This window comes from Branchiostoma belcheri, unplaced genomic scaffold (genome assembly GCF_001625305.1).
Source record: "Branchiostoma belcheri isolate BF01 breed outbred unplaced genomic scaffold, Haploidv18h27 scaffold90, whole genome shotgun sequence".
NCBI lineage: Eukaryota > Metazoa > Chordata > Leptocardii > Amphioxiformes > Branchiostomatidae > Branchiostoma > Branchiostoma belcheri.
Window position 1 is genome coordinate 976,120 of NW_017804576.1, and position 21,673 is coordinate 997,792.

Here is a 21,673-nt window from a genome sequence, read left to right on the forward strand (position 1 = left end):
TTTGTAGTAATATTATACAGTATTATATAACAAAAGTATATTTTGTTTGTTTGTGAATAGTTTTTCTAAGCTGAGTGTTTTTATTCTTATAATATTCTGGCACCTATGTTTATACTATAGGCCACCATAAAGATCGAGAGGCCCCAAAACATTGGTGACTGGGGGACCTCAAAATGGAGGAAATATGAAACAAGAAGTAGTAAATTTTGTAGTTTATTTCTAGCGATGTAAAACCTATTCCCGCAAGTCATGGGTATCGGAAACACTCTCCTGCTGTCCCAGTGCACGGCATACGTGCTGGCACTGCTGTTATCGTTCTTCATGGCGGTTCCAATGGGCCAGAATCAGAGGAACTTTGACGGCAAGTGCCTGCTCTACGCGAGGGGAACTTGGAGTGTGAACGCGAGCTCGGAGGTTGGCTGGAGGATGGACGTCACCTACTGGGGCTCCCAGTCCGTCTGTAACTACTCCATCTACATGGGCGTCGTCACCATGATCGTGGCATTCGTGCAGGTCGTCAGGACCTCCTACTTCCTGTATAAGGGACTCGACAGGTATTAAACATGAACCAAAATAAACCTTCTTACTGTAGCCTTAGTCATGTTTTGCAAGTGTAACCCATTTGTATGAATTTTTATAATACGATAATACGAAGTTATCATATTATGTCTGTTCTGTCTATCAGTCTACAAGCACTGTAAGATGAGTCTTTATTCTCTACTCTACTCCACTCTACTCTTAGTCTACTTTATGTTTAAGATGTAACGTTAATACTACACAGTCATATTTAGCAAAGCTAGACCTCCTTGATTCATCATCATCATCGTGTGAATTGTGGTCGCAGAACACAGTAATTATCCGCGACCCCCGGAGTCTATGACGCGGGTATAGAAAGTAGTGCAGACAAACCTCTCGCATCCTGTCTAAAGCGACTTATGTGAGAGGTAGCCATGAATGAACTGCACTGTGTGGTAAGGAAAGGTATCGGCTTGTACACAGTATGAGTTGGATTGTGAAGATTTCCCTGTTCGTGTATAAATGCGCGGCATTAAGCAACCACGTTCCAGGGTGAGCCGGCTGCAGTTCCGTTGACCCCGATAGAGGGCCAAATCAAAGTGGTCGTCATTATGTTAAAAAACGATAACTTTTTTTGGTTTTCAGTTATTTTGTAGAATATACCGTATATTTCAACATATTAATTGGCCGTGATTCAATAGTGCACCCTACTATAATTTTTACCGCGTCGAAGTGAGTCACCTCGAGGTGCTTAACTATAGGAATCCCCATAGGGCGAAAACTGTGTTCTGCTACCTTGTAGCCATGTTATCAGTTGACATAATCTGAGGTACAAGATTTTAAATTGTTTGGCTGAATATGATCCCACTCCTTACCTCTTTAGGATGTGTAACGTTATATATACAGAACTATGAAATGTTATCTTGAAAGTTCATCTGTGTTGGTAGAAGTCATTATGCAGCAAGTTTAATTTGGGTGAGTTTACAGTTTAAACTTGCTGCATAACTATGAAATGTAATGTAATGTTACGAAACTAATTATGTCATGTGATTATTGTGATGTCATGTGACTGTCATGTGGAAACAATGCAGAGCATTGTTCTGTGTTTGAGTCAACAAACACTAGAACTGGCCTTTCATTTTAAATCGTGTTTTACCAACCAACAATTTAAAACATTGGATTGTCACCATTGTTATGTACAGAAGCATTCTGTTATTGATCAGTGTAGCATTCAAAGGAAGGTTCCATTTTAAAAAGTTAGATTTTGATTTTTACACTTCTAATTCTCCACGTTAGAAGTTTTCATACCAGTTCCTATAAGTTATAACCAGTTCCCAGTTTCTCTTTCCAAAGTGTACATCAGAAATGCTACAAAACCTCATCAAGAACTGCTAGAGTGTTTTTTTTAATAATTCATGTACTACAATTCTTGTAGGTGACGCCAAATGGCCAAGTGGTAAAGGTAACTGGACAGGAGATCAAGAGGTCTTGGCCCCAATCTCTGGGATTTGCAGTGGAAGGAAAGGGCTAAGGTAGCCTCTGTCAGGCTTCAGAAGCAGCTGCAAAGAGTAGAAAATGTTCAAATAGACAGATAACATGCCAGGGGAGTCGGTCCTGTACTTATATCTACATCATTACTAAGAAGCGAGAAGAAGCCAAATTATCGTAATTATTAGACCATACATGTATGTCCATAGTACATAGAATTAGCGCTAGCTTGTACATTGTATATATTTCTTGCAAACTGTAAACAAACTGTGACGTCTTTCCTGTGACCTGTACTGAACCCAGTGGATATTTGCGTACAATAAAGGTTTTCATTCATTCAATTTACCACTCCTGAGTATGTTATCTGAGTGTCTATTTGGCCAGTTTCTACTCATTACAGCCACTTCTGAAGCATTGGAAGAGGCTAGGGGACTATGGGACTACAATGATATTGTTTTTTTTCTTACATCTTCCCCCTGTGCTGCTTCCAGCTCCCTCCTGGATGCCTTTGTGTCGAACTTCGTCCTGAAGGAAGGAGAGGCCGACTAGGGATGGGCTCCCCCTTCCAATACCTTACCATAGATAAGGTGGATCAACAACCCACTGCACCGATGGCCTCAAAAAGGCTTGGAGGGACTGACTTTACCTAATGTTACCTTTTTTTCACATCTTGTTACCTATCTTTTAACAGCTCTTTCCTGGACGCCTTTGTGTCATTTGTGACGAACTTCGTGCTGACGACGATGTTGTTCACGTCTGCCATCATCCTGACCATGGGACTGTCAGCCTGGTGCCAGGAGGTCACACAGCACATCTCCATGTCAGTAACTCCTGCTTATTAAGGTTTCCATTAGTGCTGCATACCGGTTCACTGGACTTGGATCCGGACTTGAAATAATGTTTCGGTTCAAGTCCAAAAAACCTAAAAGTCAAGAACCGAGTCCGGACTCATTACCATAAAAGACCATTTCACATACCCATTTTCTTTCCAAACCGCCTAAAACCTTCCATAGATTGCAAAAACTTTGCTGCAAAATGAAGAAAACATTGCCATTGGGCATCGTCAAGTACCGGCCTCCATGTTATGTGGCCAAAATTTCACCCAGACAACATTGCAAGGTACCCAACATGCAATTTTGTATATGCCATGGGTTTAGGTCCGGACTTACAAGTCCGGAGCTGAACCTAAACCTCTGGACTTGAATCCGGACCTGAACCTAAATGTGGGTTTAGGTATGCAGCACTAGTTTCCATATAGATCACCGTAGAAGTTAGCCACCAATCCATCCCTACGAGCTACTTGCCCGTTATAGTAGTCATCGCCGCCATTAGCTACAATATACAAAAATAAATCTATAAAAGCACTCGAGGAGTGCACTATTCCTGGCTAACAGATAAATGAAGAGAGCTTGATCGCTTTACCCTGGTTACCTGACCTACTAGTATTTTAGATTCCAAGTCTTTATCCTCCCCTATTTTCATAGAGGATAAAGACTCTGATAAAGGCTATGATCAGTTGTGCATTACAGTGAGTTTGTAGTTTGTGCCCACCACAGGTGTGAGGAAGCCCAGTACTCCAGCTGGCTGAACTGGAAGGGGATAGACACATCCTCCTTCTACATCCAGTTAGGGATGGTTCAGGTCTGTACAGCCTGTAGTATGCATCCCATAGCACAGATTTTACATGTAACACATGATATATGGACTAATGATGAGGTACACAGAATAATTTACTTTCAAGTTGCATACTAGTACATGTATGGCCACTAGGTTTGATTCAGCACACACAACTTTCACAGAAAACAACTAAGCCCTGTCATCTACATGTATGCAATCTTTGATCTATTAGTACTAATTAAACGTTTCTTTGTGACTATCAACTCTCTTGTGACTTACACTTATTATATGAAAGTCCTCATCGCTGATTTACATGTGTTTGTGACCATGTGGTTCCTTCTGTAGCATGGATACCGGATAGTTCAGTGGTTAGTGACCTTAATGCCACTGGATCAAGAGATTGGGAGTTCAAATCCCAGGTGTTGTCAATGTTGCTCACCCGACATGCACAGTATTGTAAAGGGTTGCGGTCCTTAGAACGGGAAGTTAAGCTGTGGTCCACTGTTAATTGTTCTTGTTAAAAAAATCTAGGGGAATTTCATTTCTCCAAGACGAGATATTTCTGGGTTCACGAAGAGACAGAGTGCATCTCGAAATTCCCCCAAAGTAGCTAATATTTATGTTGTGTGTACTATTTAAAAAATATTTGTCAAAAGTAGATCACGATCACTTTCTTCCTGTTTCCCTCTGTCCAGTTTGGGAGCTGGTGTGGGTGGGTGTGCTGGCTGATTGCGACCATGCTGACCGGACTGAGGGTCTACAACTACCACCAGCGGGAGGACATTCTGCGCAGTCTGCAGCGCGAGAAAGACCGCATGCTCGGCACAACCAGGGAGCAGAGGCCACTACTCATCTAGCTGGCAACCACAGAGCAGAGTAGCCTGGGTGCCATCCTCTGTAGTTTCCACCGGCTCCCTAATGTCACTGGCTACCAAGGACATTAGGGAACCGGCAGAAACTACGAAGGATGGCACCCAGGCTAAGAGCAGAGGTACCTACTCATCTAGATGGCAACCACAGAGCAGAGGCCCTTAGGCCTAGAAAAAAATGTTGTTTCCTGTTTCCCAACCAACCCTAGAAAGACCGGTGTGCCGACCCTGCCCTTTTATTTCTGGATTCCTGCAAGGGACATAATTTTTAAAGCTAATTGACCTTTTCTAGCTCCATGATCTGACACGTGATGAAACGTTGTACAATCTGTTTCCAACATTGACATTGAAAAATAAGTGTTCTCATGCAAGTTTTACTAAACTGTATTATATAAGTTCAATCACTAGAGATCACCAAAGTCTAAAAAAGGGGAAAAAATAGATAATGCCTTAACCTATACGGACCTTAATTTTTTCAGGACCGAAACAGGAAACACAACATTTTTTCCTAGGCCTTATCTAGATGGCAACCACAGAGCAGAGGCCCCTAAATGACAAGCTCATCAAATGCATTCAAGGAGTTTTTGTGAATAATTTCATCTGGTTGGCAATAGATTGCAAGAAGGTTCTTTACTCAACAAGCAATGGGTTTTCACAGCCAACGTTTTGGTGACAGTCAGCCACCTAGTTCAGGGCAACAATGACTGGTTCTGATTCATACTGCAGCTAGGTGTCACTGCTGCAGTATTACAACTCAAACTCACAAGTTTAGTCCCAACGAGTGTTGTCACAGTCGTTGCCCTGAAGAAGGTGGGAAATGGTCACTGAAATATATCGGACATAAACAACAGTACAGATAAAACAACAGAGAAAAGGAGTCTTCTCATACCAACATGATGAAAATATTCCCAGAAACTCCTCACAATGGAAAGGAGGAAGTCTTCATAGCATTTTTTACACTGCATTAGACTGATAGACCATTGAGGTGTGGTTGTAGTTTTGGTGAAATTGAGGCATTATAGCTCTTACACGTTGAACGTGCCTATTAGACATTGCAAAAGTCTACATTTTCAGTATATAACAAAAAATGCTATTAACAAAATGCTTCAGCAGCCACTACAAGCTGGGTACATTTCTGCTTGCTGCAATAATGTAACTTATTTCAGAAATTATTGCATGAAACATCAAAATACAGCATTAAGTTAAAAACAAATCAATTCTGTCAGAGAGTTTCGTTTTGTTAGTTACTGGTTTGTGACTTCTACAGATTTCCCATGGCCCATTTTGTAGTGACTAATCTACTATATTCAAGTTTTGCATTGACATGACATGACAATGGTGTACATGCCTTACTATTGATTGGAAGTAGAGCTTGAATTACATGTGTAAAGAAATACTAGTAGTCAGTATTTATAATAGTTACTACAGCCAGTATTATCAGATATATTGGCTAGGTTTAGGTCTCATTGACAGTTCATATACATGTATGGCTCCAGTGACAATAGATATATAAAGGTGTAATGTATACTACATATCTATTTTTATTAGCTGGTTTCCTATCAGGTTTTGTAATAGCTTTTTTTCACTGTTCATATCAAGCTGTACCAATTTTACGTCATACAAAATATGGTTTACTGTAGCTGACTGCTAGTATATACTGAATAGTCTTCTGCATTTAAATGAAACATTCCTGTTTCGTCGTTGTATTAGAAAATGTTAGTGGCTACGGTAAATGATAGTGGGTTATGAAAGGTGATTGAATTTCTTCTGGAACTTTGGTTCCTAAAAGCAGGGTTTATTTGAATGTAGTGAGCAGGTACAAATACTAGTAAGTGGCTGTTCCTTCAAATATATCATGTGGTTCTCTATAATTGATTGCTGAAAAAATTTCAATCCTTTATAATATTGTTTAACCATGTAATACTATATATTTATCATTACTATTCAAATGCTATGATGTACATAATTTTCATGAAGTGAAGGGATCCACAGTCATTAACCAAGATGCAATCTTATCTTTCCCCTGCTTGTATAGCCCTTGTACTGTGTGTGATAACTTTGTTTGAACACATGGAGCTGACGAGTAATGTAGAGGTAGTACAGAATGTACACATATCTAGTGTGGTATACAGGTGAAGAAAGAGTAGAAAACCTGGTCAAATAGATAACATGCCAGGGGAGTTGGTCTGAGAACAGTTTGTTGCTTTCCTGGCAGGCTGTCTGTCTACTCTTTCAAGCCACTTCTGAAGCCTGTTAGAGGCTATCAACTATAGCTTTTGGAGCTGGAGCTGGTTTGTGCTTCAAATGCTGCTTAAATATGTATAATGGTGTCTTACAGATATATTATATTTGGCGTACAGTTTATTTAATGTGTTATATGGTGGGAGTAGTTCAGTATGGACCTAACTGATGGATGCCTAATATGTTTCCAGGGAGCATAAAGCTCCTTGGTTATGTGAAGTTTTGAAGGAGTGTCCTCAAGTCCAACTTTCTAAGGTACAGACCAGGAAGAACACAGGGGCTTGTGTACAAGTATAGTTGGTGTTTAAAGTTTTTCTCCAGATGTTTACCATTTTATACTGTTAAGATATAACCAGCATCTTCTCCAGCATAATCCTTTCATCTTTTGCAACTTTCTCCAATTTTATTCACAAAGCCCCAGTCCTTTCTGGTCTGTCCCAGAGTAGTACAACATCTTGGCAGCCTGTAATGAAGATGACTGATATTGTTGTTTCAGGCATCCCATTGTAGAATATTGTGTCATAGAATTTCTGATTTGCAAAGAAATAAACACTCCTAACATTAAAACAAGAATGATATTGCAATAAATATTTCTTTTCCACTGTATGTGTGCATACATATTGTAGGCATGCTAGTTGTCTATACGTTCATTTAACAGCTTCGTTTATGCCTTGATATATACCACTGCGTATCTTGCATATAAAATTGTACTTACCTGGCAATGATATGTTCATACATAAACATTTGAAATAAGAAGTTTTGAAACCAGCCCGACTTTTAATGGCAAGCTGGTTTATGGTATTACATGATAAATGATTAAAGAAGTGACGCCAGTCATGCGATAGATTTTATCCTCAGTGTATGTATAAATAAATCAAAACCATAAAGTCCTCTCCATTGTGAAAATTTACACAAAGATGTGCACCTGCTTTGTTACCAGATGCTGTATAATTTCATATACTAGTATTTAAAGATGTCGTAGTGTAGCCCTTTTCATGGTTATTCAAATGTCTGATTAAAGCTATTAATAGCTACGTATACGTACAAATATGATTATTGCATCTTGTCCATTGCCATGTTCTCATAAACGTAGTCGTTATTCTCGGACTTCATGTCCACATGTGCCTGTCCAGCCGCCCCGTTGCTGTGAACCTTCTCCTGACGCCGGTTTTTAGTAACAGTTTTGGGCAGGTTGTATGACTCCGTCTTGTCCGGCTCATCTAGGCCCTGGATTCCCCGCTTCAACAGATCGAACACCATGGCCAGGAAGGCCAGTCCGCTGGCGATCCAGAAGAAGACGAGGATCTTGTAAGCGGCCCAGTAGGACCTCCCCAGCTGCACTCCCGCCACGTAGTCCCCGAACCCGATCGTGCTGAGCGACACGAACATGTAGTACAGGGCCTCCAGGTACGTCCAGCTCTCCACTAGCGAGATGACCAGTGCCGGCAGCAGGTAGAACAGAAACAGACCGAACGTGAACAGGCAGCACCAGACGACCCTCCGAACGGTGTTGGCGTTCCAGCCTCTGGAGATGTAGACGCGGACAGCTAAGTCCCGCACCAGCCCGCCGGGCAGTCTGCCGACGCCGTCCAGGAGAACCTGTTTATGTTTGATTTGAAATTATGTGATGTACATGTATGCCTATTTTGGATCACTTATTCTTCAGTTACTTAAGTTCGTGCTTACCATTAAGTTAACTTATTTTAATTTGATTGTACATAAGTTTGTTCGGTTATTACTTTATGTTATATTGTTATCATTTTTATTGTGTTTGGGGATTGTCCCCCCAGGGTACATTGAAAAGCGGCCTTTAGGGCGATATGTCCCCTGGCTAAATAAATACATAAACAGATAAACAAAACAAACCAGGTAGAGCGGGATGCCGATGAGCCCGTAGACCACGCACAGGGCCCTGCCTCCCCACGTGCTGGGCGCGATGTTCCCGTACCCGATGGTGGTGACCAGCGTTAGCGAGAAGCCGACGGCCGCCAGGAAGGACCACTGAGGCGGGGAGCTGTTCTGCTGGGTGCTGAGCGGGTCGAGACCCCGTCTGCCGGCCTGGTGGGCCTTCAGGATGATGTCATCCAGCTGCCTGTGATTATCATGAATGAATGGACGGATGAGTTAAGGAAGGAAGGAGGGAAGGAAGGAAGGAAAGTTTATTCATTTGTATCTTGCGACTACACGCCGCCCGGCCCAAGTGGGTTTAAAAGACACCATCAAAGGGGAACATCAAAATACAAAACGGTACAGAGTCGAATGAAATCAAATCAAAAGGCAACATAGGAGGTGGATATACACAATATAGATGAGGTAGTTAGTAATCCTGAGTGCGCACGGTATACGTACCTGTGAGTCAGGACCAGTAGAGGCATGTCGATGGTCTCGACGCAGCGTCCCTCCCTGGTCAGGTTCTGGCCCCTCTTGTTTACATAACTGACAACGGACTGTAGAACGGCCGTGACGTTTTCAGACGACACGCAGCCCAGCTGCTCGTGACAGTCCAGCTGGTCCAGCGCGGGCGGGGAGGGACTCTCCGAGGTCGTCCCGCCCTGGAGACAGTCGTGCGCGTCGTGGCTACCGACGAACCTTTTTTATTAGGCAACATGACAGAACACAAAGGTACAATTTTCACGCCACCGCTGAGAAAAGGGAATTAAAATTGACAATAACAGGTATAAATAACACAAAATATACATCAATTGACTTATATAGTCCAGAGTAACAATGATGTTATAGCAAAGCAGTTATAGCATTGTGAATTGCGTTTAGTGTCAGCAATGTATGATTGGGTTAACGCCAGAATATTACAGTTGGTTTCTAGTGACAACAAGGGTGAACCCCTGAGAAGCAAGTCGACACAGGCTTGTCAGGATATCTGTATCTGTATGGCCGGTATAACCGCCTTTCGGCGTAACACACCAGCTCGTTGTTGGATAGGTTGTTCAAGTCGAAAATTGATCCTACTAGGTTCTGAAGAGTGCAGAGAAGATTTGCTCTTTGTTGGTCATAAATAGGGCAGTATAGTGACGATGACAATGAAGTTTATTGCATATTCATGCCCCAGTGGGGCTAAATGCACTCTTTAGTTGCAAATAAGGATTAGGCAAACTTTGCTATGTTCTAGCTATATCTATGTCTATATCTAAGCTGTACATGTTTCTTCTCTCTTCTTTAGACATTCGTATACAAATTTACAGAGTTATCATAATACATCATGGCTAGCCGAAGACAAGATTTGTATGAAATTCAATGTATCACCCCTGTTATAGTACGAAATGGACGAACCTTTCCAGCGTGCGGAGAAGTTCCTCCTGCTTTCGGAACAGGTCTTTCCGCATCTTCTCCTCCGCCTCCGCCTCCAGCCAGTGGAAGATCCCGCCGCCCGCGAAAATGTAGCCCACGAAGACGACCAGAAGCCCGACCAGCGTCAGCTTCCTCATGACGGAAGTTCAGACTTTACAAAGACTGCGCAGTTGATGTAAATATGCAGTACAGGGACTACAGATACGTCCAGCTTTCCACAGGTGAAATGACCAGTGCCGGCAGCAGGTAGAACTTGAGAACTGAAGAGGCGAAACGTGAACAAGCAAAACAAGCCTTCTTACGGTGCTTGCTTTCCGGCTAGCCGTAGAAATGTAGACACGGATGGCTAAATCTTGGCCACAAGTCCGCCAGGTGGCCTGCCAAAGGAGAACTCCAACCAACCTCGAGCGCAAGCCGGTTCGTTGAAAAGATCCAGAGCATAACCTTGAGTCGTCTATCAGACAGGTAAGTTATCAGAAGTCGTTAAGATCGGCTGTCCGATCCATTGTTACGAGCCTGGCGGCCGTCTGCCTGTTGGCGTGACAAGCGGCATGAATGTTTCAAAGTGAGCACGCACCTGTTTTCAGGCGGCTCAGGGTGTCACGAACGTGCACACGGCCCACCAGCATGCCGATAATGCGTGACTTAAGCGAGGCATTACTCCGGAGTTCCTTATTGTGAAGCTGAAGCGTCCCATGATAGTCTCCTGAATATCTCGGTCTATTTAGACGCACGGAGCGGCACAACAATTGCGCCGTGTGCACGCCCCGCCCACTACAGTACCACCAGGCGTGACTTTACAGGTATTGTCCCGACCTGACCCAGGACCAAGTCTTGCTTCACAGCTACAACAACTGTAGGCAGTACTAGGTTCAATTGAAAGGTATAACGTTATAGAAATTCATAATGCAAAAGGCATGAGAATCGAGACGGGCACGGACAAAAATTGAATGAGCATTTCTGCCCAACCCATGTAGATACCACTGTATTTTTTGTACAATTTTGTATGAATAAGTCATAAAATACACATAAATTTGTTAGAAGCTGTATAAACAATCCCTGCACGGTCGTGGCAGGTCTGGCTTAGTCATACATCATTAGAAGCAACAACAAATTGAAAATTCTTTGTGATTACGTCGGTGAAGGTGAAGGTGAAGGGTGTTTTTGGCGTATTCTTTGTGGTTAAGGTACGTTATGAACTCAATGAAAATTTGGGCCTCTCATGAAAAAACAAATGTTCAAACGAACGTTACGTGTACATATTTAAGCCAGTTTGTCCGCAAAAAGCTCATATACATGGAGTGTTTATTCGGACGTTAAATTTGTAGCCGTCCAAACAGAATTAACGTTCTTGCCATCACTTGATGCTTTTCCCTTGGAACAGAACAGGAAATTGGAGATTTGAAACCTCCGGACAGTATTCTGTGTACTGTGTACTTAGTCGTATTCATTGGCACAACGAAACAGATGGCCTGACGTAGTTTCAACGGGCCAAGTAGGACAGAAACTTTGTTGCAAACAAGTCAAGTTTGCGCATTTACTTACTCCCAGTCTGCCAGCCAGCTAGCCTGCCGTCTCTAACCTGACCTTAAGTGTCAATCTGCGGTAGAAAAAATCCCCCTTCATGCCAATGTACTGTATTCAAACACAAGCAAACTACACAAAATCAAAGCAATATCGCCGTACACCATACACACAATTCATTCTCATGAATGCATTGGATGAGAATGCATTGGCCTTGATGCCATCCTGGTTTGTTCACGTTCGCTCCAGAGTTGGTTCTCACCTGTGGGTACCGACGACTAACTGCTCTCCTTTGAAAGTTCTCTGTCTTCTTTGCGTCGTCGAAGGCTAGAAACCACCTGACTAAAACGCGGGTTCAAAAGGCAGAACAATTTAGCCAAAGAAATTTAGGAGAAAAATTGCTCAGGGGAGGTAGGTCACCTTGGAAGTAAGAAATGATTCCTGTCCTTTCATGGTACATGTATACCGCAATCATGGGGTAACGACTAACGTTGTCTTGTTTCAGAAGGCGGTGTAACAAGAATTCAAGCGGCTCCATCCAGCGGCCAAAGTTATATTGCAACGTTAAATAATCTTACACAAGGCCTATATAAGATCTATTGATAGACAAAAGCACAATTGCATTATACCTTACATTTTTTGTTTCACAACACTATAACTGAATTATCGTCACGATTTAGTATGCCTACAAATACAGAAAGCACGACAGGCTATTTTATACCTCATTTTTTTTATTATTATCCACCATAGGTTTCTAAAATGTACACAGTACACATTTCTTCAGTGGTACACCTTAGTGTAGAACTGTTACATACAGTTTTCCGTACACTCAATTATCCCTGTTGCGGTTTAGCCCAGTGGAGAGACACTCATGGGTCTTGTCTAACATCTGCATTATCCTACACCAACAATACCTTTTAAAATTTATTGAAGAAGAGCACACTTCTTGTCATAAAAATTGGGAACTGAAAAAACATATGATATCACAAATGTTAGAACTCCCAAAGATCAAGAATTGAACTTTCAATAAAATTTCAGTCATGATTAAAATAAATTTCAACAACACAGGTGGTTTCTTAAATTGAATTCAGCTACAATCATTAAGATTGTACATAATGTAGTGAACTTCAGGTAATTTTACACAGTAACATTTACACCTTTAGATTCATAGCGATATGCAAAATGGCCCTTGAAAGAAACACTTCCCACTCTTGCATTGCTTTACGAATACCAAACCTTCTAATATTCGAATGAAAGCTCATCTGTGTTGGTAGAACATCCGTAGTTGTAAAATTTTAACTTTGTTCCAACACAACAGATACACTCTCCACAACTTTTGATTCACTCCTGACATCATTATGTGATCCCAGATTCTGGAAAGTCAGCACAGTGGGTCAGTCATCTGACGAAGGTCAAAGAGATCAACATAAAATTGAATTGGGGTGAGTGTTTTTGATGTGTTGGAACAAAGCTTGAACTTCACAACCATGAATACCGAAACTGTATTTCAATAAAACAGTGCAAAGTAAAACTCCGCTTGTGCAAGAGGGTTTACATCAAACAGTAACCATCACCTTCAAAGGAAGGAAATACAGTATTAAGATCCACCCGCGCTTGCATTGCTGTATTTTGATAAAACAGTGCCACAAGTTAAAACTCTAAAACACTTGTGCATTTTACAGAGCATGTTGCCAGAACGTACTGCGCCTGCGTAAAACCCTGATTTTTCATGGTTTTCGTTGGTTTGGTCAACATTGCATCAGATATCTTTTCCAACACAACATTTGGAAACTATATAGACGGGATGTTAGCCTTATATGCGCACATACGACCTTATTATATGAGATATTCTGCCGAAGTGCTATGCATAATACATTACGGGTTCAGCATAGGTGTTACAGTAGTACGTTCTGCCAATGTGCTATTTCACAGTGGGTTTCAACCACTTTAACTTCTGTATGTAGTATCGTAGTATCCGGGATCCTTGCCCTGGTCCACAGGCTTGAAGTCCCCATAAATTTTACAACTATGAATACCAAACCTGTGTTTTGATAAAACAGTTCCAAGCTAAAACTCCATGTGAGCATTTCACAGTCACGTGGGTTTACACTATAACTTCTGCACCACAAACAGATTGACTGAAAATTCAGTTTCTGTTGTGTAACAATGTGTTGGAAGAAGTCAGTCATACTGTAGTGGAGACTATAACCTCCTTGGTTGGAACAAACCTTAAATTTTACAACTACCGTATGCATACCAAACCTGTATTTTGCTAGCCTCTACCAGACACCGCAGATCGCTGGAAAAATAGTAGAAATTGGCCGAAATAAAGGGATAGTATACCCGAGAAGATCCTGGGCCATATAGACGATCCAATTGGCGACCCACGGAATCATGGCCTGGGATCTTCTCTGGTACACTATCCCGAGTTGCTTTGCGCGCAGGGAGGGTAAGATAGCACGCACCCCCCATCTGGTGTCACTCTGTGGTCGCGGGTAGGATAAAGGGGACCGAACCATTGCGCATCCCGGGGAATCGGTAGGGGAGACGCATGTCAAGTTAAAAAAAAAAAAAAATCCCCGCGCAATGATGACCCAGTCATTTTGCCTCTGTTTGGGCGCTAATGGCCTTTCGCGGCCCCAGTACAACTCTCATATCTTAACCCGAGCAGAGAGCAAAGTGACGAGGGATTTGGTACTATCCCTTTATTCTGGCCAATTTCTACTATTTTTCCAGCAATGACCGCGGTGCCTGGTAGAGGCTAGTACATTTGTATTTTGCTAAAACAGTGCCAAGCAAAGCTGTGTGTTTCACAGATGTGGGCTTCCACTATCATAACTTCTGGACCACGTGGATGTAGTAGCCTGGATCCTTCACCAAAGTGACATGAAGAAGGAGCATAACTAATATGCAACAGAATGATCTTTCAAGAAAAGCTAGAGTATTATAAGCAGCAAAAAAGTGTTCAGGTCTGGACCTGTACCTAAACCTCTGGACCTGTACCTGTACATCAGATGTTACATTTATAGGTACACAGCCGTAATTTCACAGTGTGTTTCCACCACTATAACTTCTGGACCACGTGGATGTAGTATCCGGGGTCCTTGACCTGGTCCACCGGCTTGAAGTCCCCGTACACGGTGTGTTTGCAGTTCCCGTCGAACGCCTCCGTCAGCTGCTGGCTGAAGGCCTCCAGGCGGTGAGGGTGGTACGACAGACGGAACTTACTGCAAGGCAGAAACATGGCTGTTTGTTATATTCCACATGCACAATATATGGCCCCATGCCCGTAGCCAGGGGGGGTTCGGGGGGTTCGGAAGACCCCCACAAGGCTCAAAGGTCCACTTTTGGTCCACTTTTTATGTAAAGGTCCAAGATTTTCTTTGAAAAGATGGACTGGAATCGTAGAAAAACTGCTCCCATTGTCATTGAATAAAAATCTATCTCTGATTTTCTTCTTGGAAATCCTGTCAAAAATGCACAAAATGCCATTTTAGAAGGTTCATTTTTCAAAATTTTCCTGGGGAGCATGCCCAGACCCCCTAGGATTAGAACCTCGCACTCGAGGTCCCCTCAAGCAGTGGGAAGAACCCCCCATTCATAATCCTGGCTACAGGCATGGGCCCCTTTACTACTGTCACTTTGCTAATGAAATTCAATACAAAATTGTATACTAGTACATGTATGAAGTGACCATGTCTACATAAGGACCTCCTGTCCTGTCATATATAATTTTCCCCATTGACATTTGATTTGATTTATTGAAATTGCAACAGTGCAATACACGCGAAACAGAGGCAGCTGTTGCTGGTGTTGTGTCCCGTACATAGAAACGAATACTGGACATTAGAAATCCTGACTCCAAAGAAAGAGCTACTCAAGCAACTGGACAGATTTTGAATACACATGTAGTTTGTTGTTTAGGTAGCAATCCAACTGCTTTTTGTCGGGAAGTGGATTCTACCTGAAATGTCTCAATGTTTCCAAAATATATCTAGTAATTTACTTGCATGTCCGTAGCCAGGATTTTGAATGGGGGGGTTCTTCCCACTGCTTTAGGGGACCTCGAGGGCCATAGGCGCGAGGTTCCTAGGGGGGGTCCAGGGGCATGCTCCCCCGGAAAATTTTGAAAAATGAACCTTCTAAAATGGCATTTCGTGCGTTTTTGAGAGGATTTCCAAGACAAAGGGAGCAGTTTTTCTACGATTAGAGTCCATCTTTTTAACAAAAATCTTAGACCTTTACATAAAAAGTGGACCAAAAAGTGGACCTTTAGATAAAAAGTGGACCAAAAAGTGGACCTTTGAGCCTTGTGGGGGGGGTTCTTCCGTACCCCCCTTGGCTACGGGCATGACTTGAGTAACTGTTATCTCAAAGAGCGCTCCTTGCAGATTAGGTAAAATTCTTCAGAACCCATGCTGCTACTTCTACAGGCTCATGAGAATTATCTGCTGGGTTATGTGTATCTACCACTTTGAAAAACAAGTGTTTGAGAGATTGCAGACATGAGGCACACTCGCACACACACACAAATATACTAGAATGTAAGGACTATCATGAAAGTTCATCAGATTCTGTGTTGGTAGTTACATGTTTATAGTTAAAACTTTTGGTCCAACACAAAAAAGTTCTCTCGCCTAGAGCTTTCGACCAGTCACTCTGGTCTTCCTCAGTAGACTGACCCAGCGTGGCTTCATTGAAGTGTCTTTTTGTGTTGGACCAAAAGTTTTAACTACAAACATAGAATGTAAGGAGTTCTGTTAGTATCTACGTTAACATCTGCTGACAAACCTGAACCTGTCCTGTAGACTGTGGACTGCTGTGTCCCCCTTCCCCTGTTGACTGCAAAATGAGGAAAGGCAAGAAAAGGCAAAGCAGTGAAGAAAACAGAAGGGCAGCAAGAACAATATGGCGTCTGGGCTTTTAAAGACACCCAAAGCAGTTTCAGGGCTGTAAATCTGGATTTTCAAAGTCCCTTATTCCATCAGATCAAAGCCAATCTATTCAGCTGGATCCTGACAATTCTATCCAAGTTGCAAAAGGGCCTGATACAGAAGTGCTTCACCTGTACAGAAGTATCTCACCTGTGCCAAGGAGCCTCACATATACAGAAGTACTTCACCTGTACATAAGTGTAAGTGGTCCTTTTCTCACTCGGATAAAAGTGTCCGGATTGAGCCAAATATATTTGCTTTTGATCGAAATCCAATTCTATCCTAGTGGGAAAAGGGCCAGTGTCTCACCTGTACCGAGAAGCTTCACCTGTACAAAAGCATCTCACCTGTGCCAAGTGTAAGAAACAGGAGGAGCCAGTAAAAACTCTTCTGGTCCCGGGCCGGGGTTCGAACCCACGGCCTCCCGAGCACCAGAGCTTCATTACCAGACGCTCTAACCGCTCTGCTACAAGGTCTAGACCCCCCCCCACACTGTAAGAAACAGGAGGAGCCAGTAAAAACCCTTCTGGTTCCGGGCCGGGGTTCGAACTCACAACTTCAGGGGCCCCAGTCAGACACTCTAACCGCTCGGCCGAAAAGGTCTAGACCCGTCGGCCGGGTCAGTTGGTAGCGCCTATAAACCCCCCCACTGTTACACAAGGAACCTCACCTGTACAGAGATATCTCACCTGTACTGTGATATCTCACCTGTACAGAGATATCTCACCTGTACTGTGGTTCCGTTGCCTCCCCCTCGATGCGGAGTTTCTTGATGGGTGCGTCGTCCTCCGGATGTTCGCTGATGTCGATGGTATAGTCCAGCGTGATCATCTTGCAGGTGCCGTCAACCCACAGCACTGAGGTCTTTATCTCCTTCACCCGCTTACCCTGGAGAGGTAATTTATTAAAAGGTAATGCAGTCGTAACTCGTATTCTCCAAGAACTACATGTATAGTAGACTGGAACTCGTTACCACCAAGCAGAGTTGGGGCATCATTCCTAGAAAGCTTAAACAACTCCTGCAATTAGATGTGCAAAGATAGAGTGTAACAAGTCGTTTGGTGTGATATAGCTAGCTACCTTGTAGTAGAGTGAGTTGGCCTGTAGGACTCACCTTGTAGTAGAGTGAGTTGGCCTGTGGGACTCGTCCGTTCTCTATGATGTAGTCATAGTTACGATGATCCACCATCAGGACTCCTCCTGGCTTCACCATCCCAGCAAAGTTCTTCAGAGCAGTCTGCAGGGATTGTGCAATGGATTTAAAGTTAAGATTGCTTGAAAAGACCTTTTGTTTCATGATCTAGCAGACCAACTCCCATGTTATCTGTCCATTTGGCCAATTTCTACTCCTTCCAGCCACTACTAAAGCCTTGTAGAGGCAACTTAGGAAGGCCTGGTTGAGGCTAGCCGGGAGTAGGTATAACAGGACCCAAACCTTGATATTTTGCTGGTCCCCGTCGAAGTCCGGCAGATGTGCGAACGAGTTTCCCAGGCAGATGACGGCGTCAAACCCTTCCGCGGGGGCAACGTCCTCCAGGTCTTCCTTCAGTGTCAGCCAGTTCCCCTCCTCAATCACTGCAGAAATATTCATAATTAGTGCTGCATACCTAAACTCAATTTTAGGTTCAAGTCCAGAGGTTTAGGTTCAGTTCCGGACTTGTAAGTCCGGACCTAAACCCATGGCATACACAAAATTGCATGTTGGCAATGTTGTCTGGGTGAAACGTTGGCCACATAACATGGAGGCCGGTACTTGACGATGCCCAATGGCAATGTTTTCTTCATTTTGCAGCAAAGATTTTGCAATCTACAGATGGTTTTAGGTGGTTTGGAAAGAAAAGGGGTATGTGAAATGGTCTTTTATGGTAATAAGTCCGGACTCGGTTCTTGACTTTTAGGTTTTTTTGGACTTGAACCTAAACATTATTACAAGTCCGGATCCAAGTCCAGTGAACCGGTACGCAGCCCTATTCATAATAAATGGTTTTCATTGTCCAAACAGTACCCGTGCAGTCGCAGCCTTTATACGGCTGAATTGATGCAGGGTATCACATAATAATCAATACAAATCACAACAATTACAACATTCAAATAATACAAATGCATATTTGTTCCACAATTATTTTGTGGTCTGTGCGGCTGCCATTCGGCGCCACAAGGTGACCTCAATACGACTTTCCCCAACCGAAGTTAGGTACCCATTCACACCTGGGTGGAGTGAGGAAATTCGTGTAAAGTGCCTTTCCCAAAGGCACAAAGTCGGGGCGCATGTTCAGACATGTCCCGGGTACGACTCGGAATCGAACCCGGGTCTCCCGGTTCACAGTCTATTGCTCTAACCACTACACCACCTGACGCCACTCATGCAAGGTACACAGTTAACTTCAGGCCAGTCTAAGTCTAAGTCTAAGTCAGAGAAGTCAGACATTGTTCTCCTTCTATTACAGACAAAGTATGTCCTTCAAAGCTACAAGTATTGCAATGTGACATGTAGCAAGACTTTATTGTAGAGAACAAATAGGGCATGCTCTTAATTTGAATGAAGAAAACAAGGTTATGTTCCACTCTGAGCATGGGGGTGGTGCCCATCTCCATTTCTGTAGCCCTTGCACCACATAATTGTGCAAGGACTACAGCAGTGGGCTAGTCCACTGGTAGTGTTGTGTGTTTGAGTCTTTGACTTTCCCATACTCATTCTCAAAGATGCTGAGTGCTAAGCAGAGAGAGCAGTATGTACCATTTTAAAGTCTTTGGGGTTTGAACTCACGACTTCCCAGTTACAAAGCAAGCACTCTTAAGCTTCCTGATTGAGCTATTAGTATTACACTGGTCCTACTGCCTAACTAATGGTAACAAATTACATGTGTACATGTGAGCCAACAGGTTTGAGGAGGACTGACTCACCCCACTTGTCGAAGGCGTCCTCCTTGCGGCGGTTCCAGCGCTCCTTTAAGGCGTACTTCAGCATCTTGTCGCTGGCATCGCTGCTGGTCACCTGGAAGCCTTCCTCCAACAGCATGATGGAGTCGATGCTGTAAGAAGATAGTGGCATCATCATCAATATCATCATCATCATCATCAACATCATCATCATAATCATCATCATCACCATCATCATCATCATCATCACCACCATCATCATCTGCTGGTCACCTGGAAACCTTCCTCCAGCAGCATGATGGAGTCGATGCTGTAGATAATAATAATATAATAATAATAATAAATGGTTTATTGGCGAAACATAACCCGAGCAATCGCAGCCGTATAGTGCTGAATTGATGCAGGGTTTACAATCAGATGATACAAACAATTAAAATAATACACATAATAATACACACAATACACATGATACATATTTGTTCCACATTTTTGTGGAGCTGCCGCAAGGGTCTGTACGGCTGCCATTCGGTGCCACAAGGTGACCTCAATACGGCTTTCCCCAACCGAAGTTAGGTACCCATTCACACCTGGGTGGAGTGAGGAAAGTCGTTTTAAGTGCCTTTCCCAAGAACCCAACGTCGGGTGCATGTCCAGACAAAAAAATGTCCCGGGTATGACCCGGAATCGAACCCGGGTCTCCCGGTTCACAGTCGAATGATCTACCACTACGCCACCCGACGCCACGACATAGAGTAGATAAGACAAATAGTAGTTGCTGTAGATACTGCAGTACACATCTGGAACAACCTCCAGTCATTCAAAACAAAACAAGAGTACACCGGCATCTTCTTTCCACCACCATGACTTCTGCATGTAGCTAGAACTTCGCAGTTGCTGTAAACCAATGATTAGCCAGGAGTGTTACAACCCAGGCTATTGTTTACATCAGCGGCCAGGGTTGGACAAGTTTTCAAAAGTGGTTGCCCGATCGGGCAAGCACATGGTCATTTCTACTTGCCCAAACCAACTTTTTACTTGCCCATTGCAAAATATAAATGACCTATTTCATACATTTTTACCACAAAGATATTTTTTCAGTAAACTCAGCTTCTATGCTTGACCAATATTTTCCAAAGTAAGGAGGTTTGAGACTTGCAAATGGTTCCCTGATAAAAAGTCATATTATGGGAATACATTATGGGAAAATGATGAGAGAGTTTGCTCCAAACACCGGGGCATAATGCCACATCCCAAAAATTTACTTGCCCAATCGGGCAAGTGCAGGGGGATATTTACTTGCCCGAACTGTACTTTTACTTGCCCTGGGCAAGTGGGCAATGGGACTTGTCCAACCCTAGCCTGCAGTGGCATCATTATCACCATCTTCTACTGGTTCTGCCACTCTCCAAGCCAAGGTTTAGGCTTCGGCTAATCTTTTATGTGTTTTAGGAATTTTTAGTTGTACTGGCATCTTCCTTCACACCAGGCAAACTTTGAGTAGCATATTGGATACTGCCTGGCCAAATTTGATATTGTTTTGCAAAACTGTTTTCTCCCTTGTCAGTTGTTCTTCTGTATCTGTATCTGTATCTGTATAGCTGTATACACCTCAATTCTTTGTTGGTAACTCTGATATTTGAAAGCATGACTGTTTCTTGTTCTTTTCTGGGCTGGTATTAGAATCCATCCACCAGTTTATTAGTCATTCTGTACATCATGCATAGTCTCACTCTGGACATTTCTTGCCTTTATTTCTCACCTTAGTCTGTTGGTATTACCGGTACATGTACTTAATATTCTACACCAGTGTAAAAAATGTGTTTTTTGAACCAGCTTGCCCAGTGGGCAACCTATGGCACAAATTAGGTTGCCCATCAGAATTTTAGGTTGCCCCACCTATAAGTTACTAACGTTACTTTCCTCAAATTAAGTAATGTATTACATAAGCCTTTGACAATACATGTATTTCTAACAGCCTTTAGTAACTTAACTGATACTAGTAATAGCCATTAATACCTATTATAAAGCATCTGCCGGCTACAGTGGTGGAAGCCAAGTGGGCATGATTTCGAGGGGCAGAAGGGGCATTCTTCAGGTAGCACACTGGGCTACCTTGGTTCAAAAATAGGTTGCCCCAAGTAAAATTTGGTTGCCTGGGGCAACTGGACAACCAGGTATTTTGCACGCTGTACACGTATTTGTACTTACTCTCATCTGCCGAATAAACATACCCCCCGGAATAAACGTACCCCCCCCGGACAAATCTTCAAAATCAAATAAACATACCCCCGGAATAAA

At 42.9% G+C, this 21,673-nt stretch overlaps 3 protein-coding genes across 6 annotated transcripts in view; 1 reads left to right on the forward strand and 2 right to left on the reverse strand.

Annotated features, from left to right (window-relative positions):
- Positions 1-134: 134 nt before the first annotated feature.
- On the forward strand, positions 135-4,802 carry LOC109487987 (transmembrane protein 179-like). The gene is made up of 4 exons (XM_019792124.1): positions 135-554; positions 2,696-2,824; positions 3,561-3,645; positions 4,317-4,802. Exons 1-4 carry the CDS (start codon positions 250-252, stop codon positions 4,476-4,478), a joined length of 681 nt encoding a protein of 226 aa, XP_019647683.1. The 5' UTR covers positions 135-249; the 3' UTR covers positions 4,479-4,802.
- Positions 4,803-7,287: 2,485 nt separating this feature from the next.
- LOC109487986 (potassium channel subfamily K member 10-like) lies at positions 7,288-10,214 on the reverse strand. The gene is made up of 4 exons (XM_019792123.1): positions 10,020-10,214; positions 9,081-9,320; positions 8,598-8,823; positions 7,288-8,330 (listed from the first exon to the last, which is right to left on the reverse strand). The coding sequence occupies exons 1-4, from the start codon at positions 10,172-10,174 to the stop codon at positions 7,785-7,787; spliced, it is 1,167 nt and encodes a 388-aa protein (XP_019647682.1). The 5' UTR covers positions 10,175-10,214; the 3' UTR covers positions 7,288-7,784.
- A 2,061-nt stretch (positions 10,215-12,275) lies between these two features.
- Positions 12,276-21,673, reverse strand: part of LOC109487980 (glycine N-methyltransferase-like) — a 12,378-nt gene continuing 2,980 nt past the window's right edge. Inside the window, exons 2-8 of one of the 4 annotated variants that reach the window (XM_019792115.1) lie at positions 19,400-19,527; positions 17,931-18,070; positions 17,610-17,732; positions 17,223-17,383; positions 16,353-16,403; positions 14,621-14,788; positions 12,276-13,501 (exon numbers count right to left, since the gene is read on the reverse strand). In XM_019792115.1, coding sequence (XP_019647674.1) covers positions 14,626-14,788; positions 16,353-16,403; positions 17,223-17,383; positions 17,610-17,732; positions 17,931-18,070; positions 19,400-19,527 — 766 coding nt within the window. In that variant the 3' untranslated portion in view covers positions 12,276-13,501; positions 14,621-14,625. Of the gene's footprint in view, positions 13,502-14,301; positions 14,789-16,352; positions 16,404-17,222; positions 17,384-17,609; positions 17,733-17,930; positions 18,071-19,399; positions 19,528-21,673 lie in introns of those variants that run through there. The other 3 variants (XM_019792114.1, XM_019792116.1, XM_019792117.1) reach the window with 3 other exon arrangements.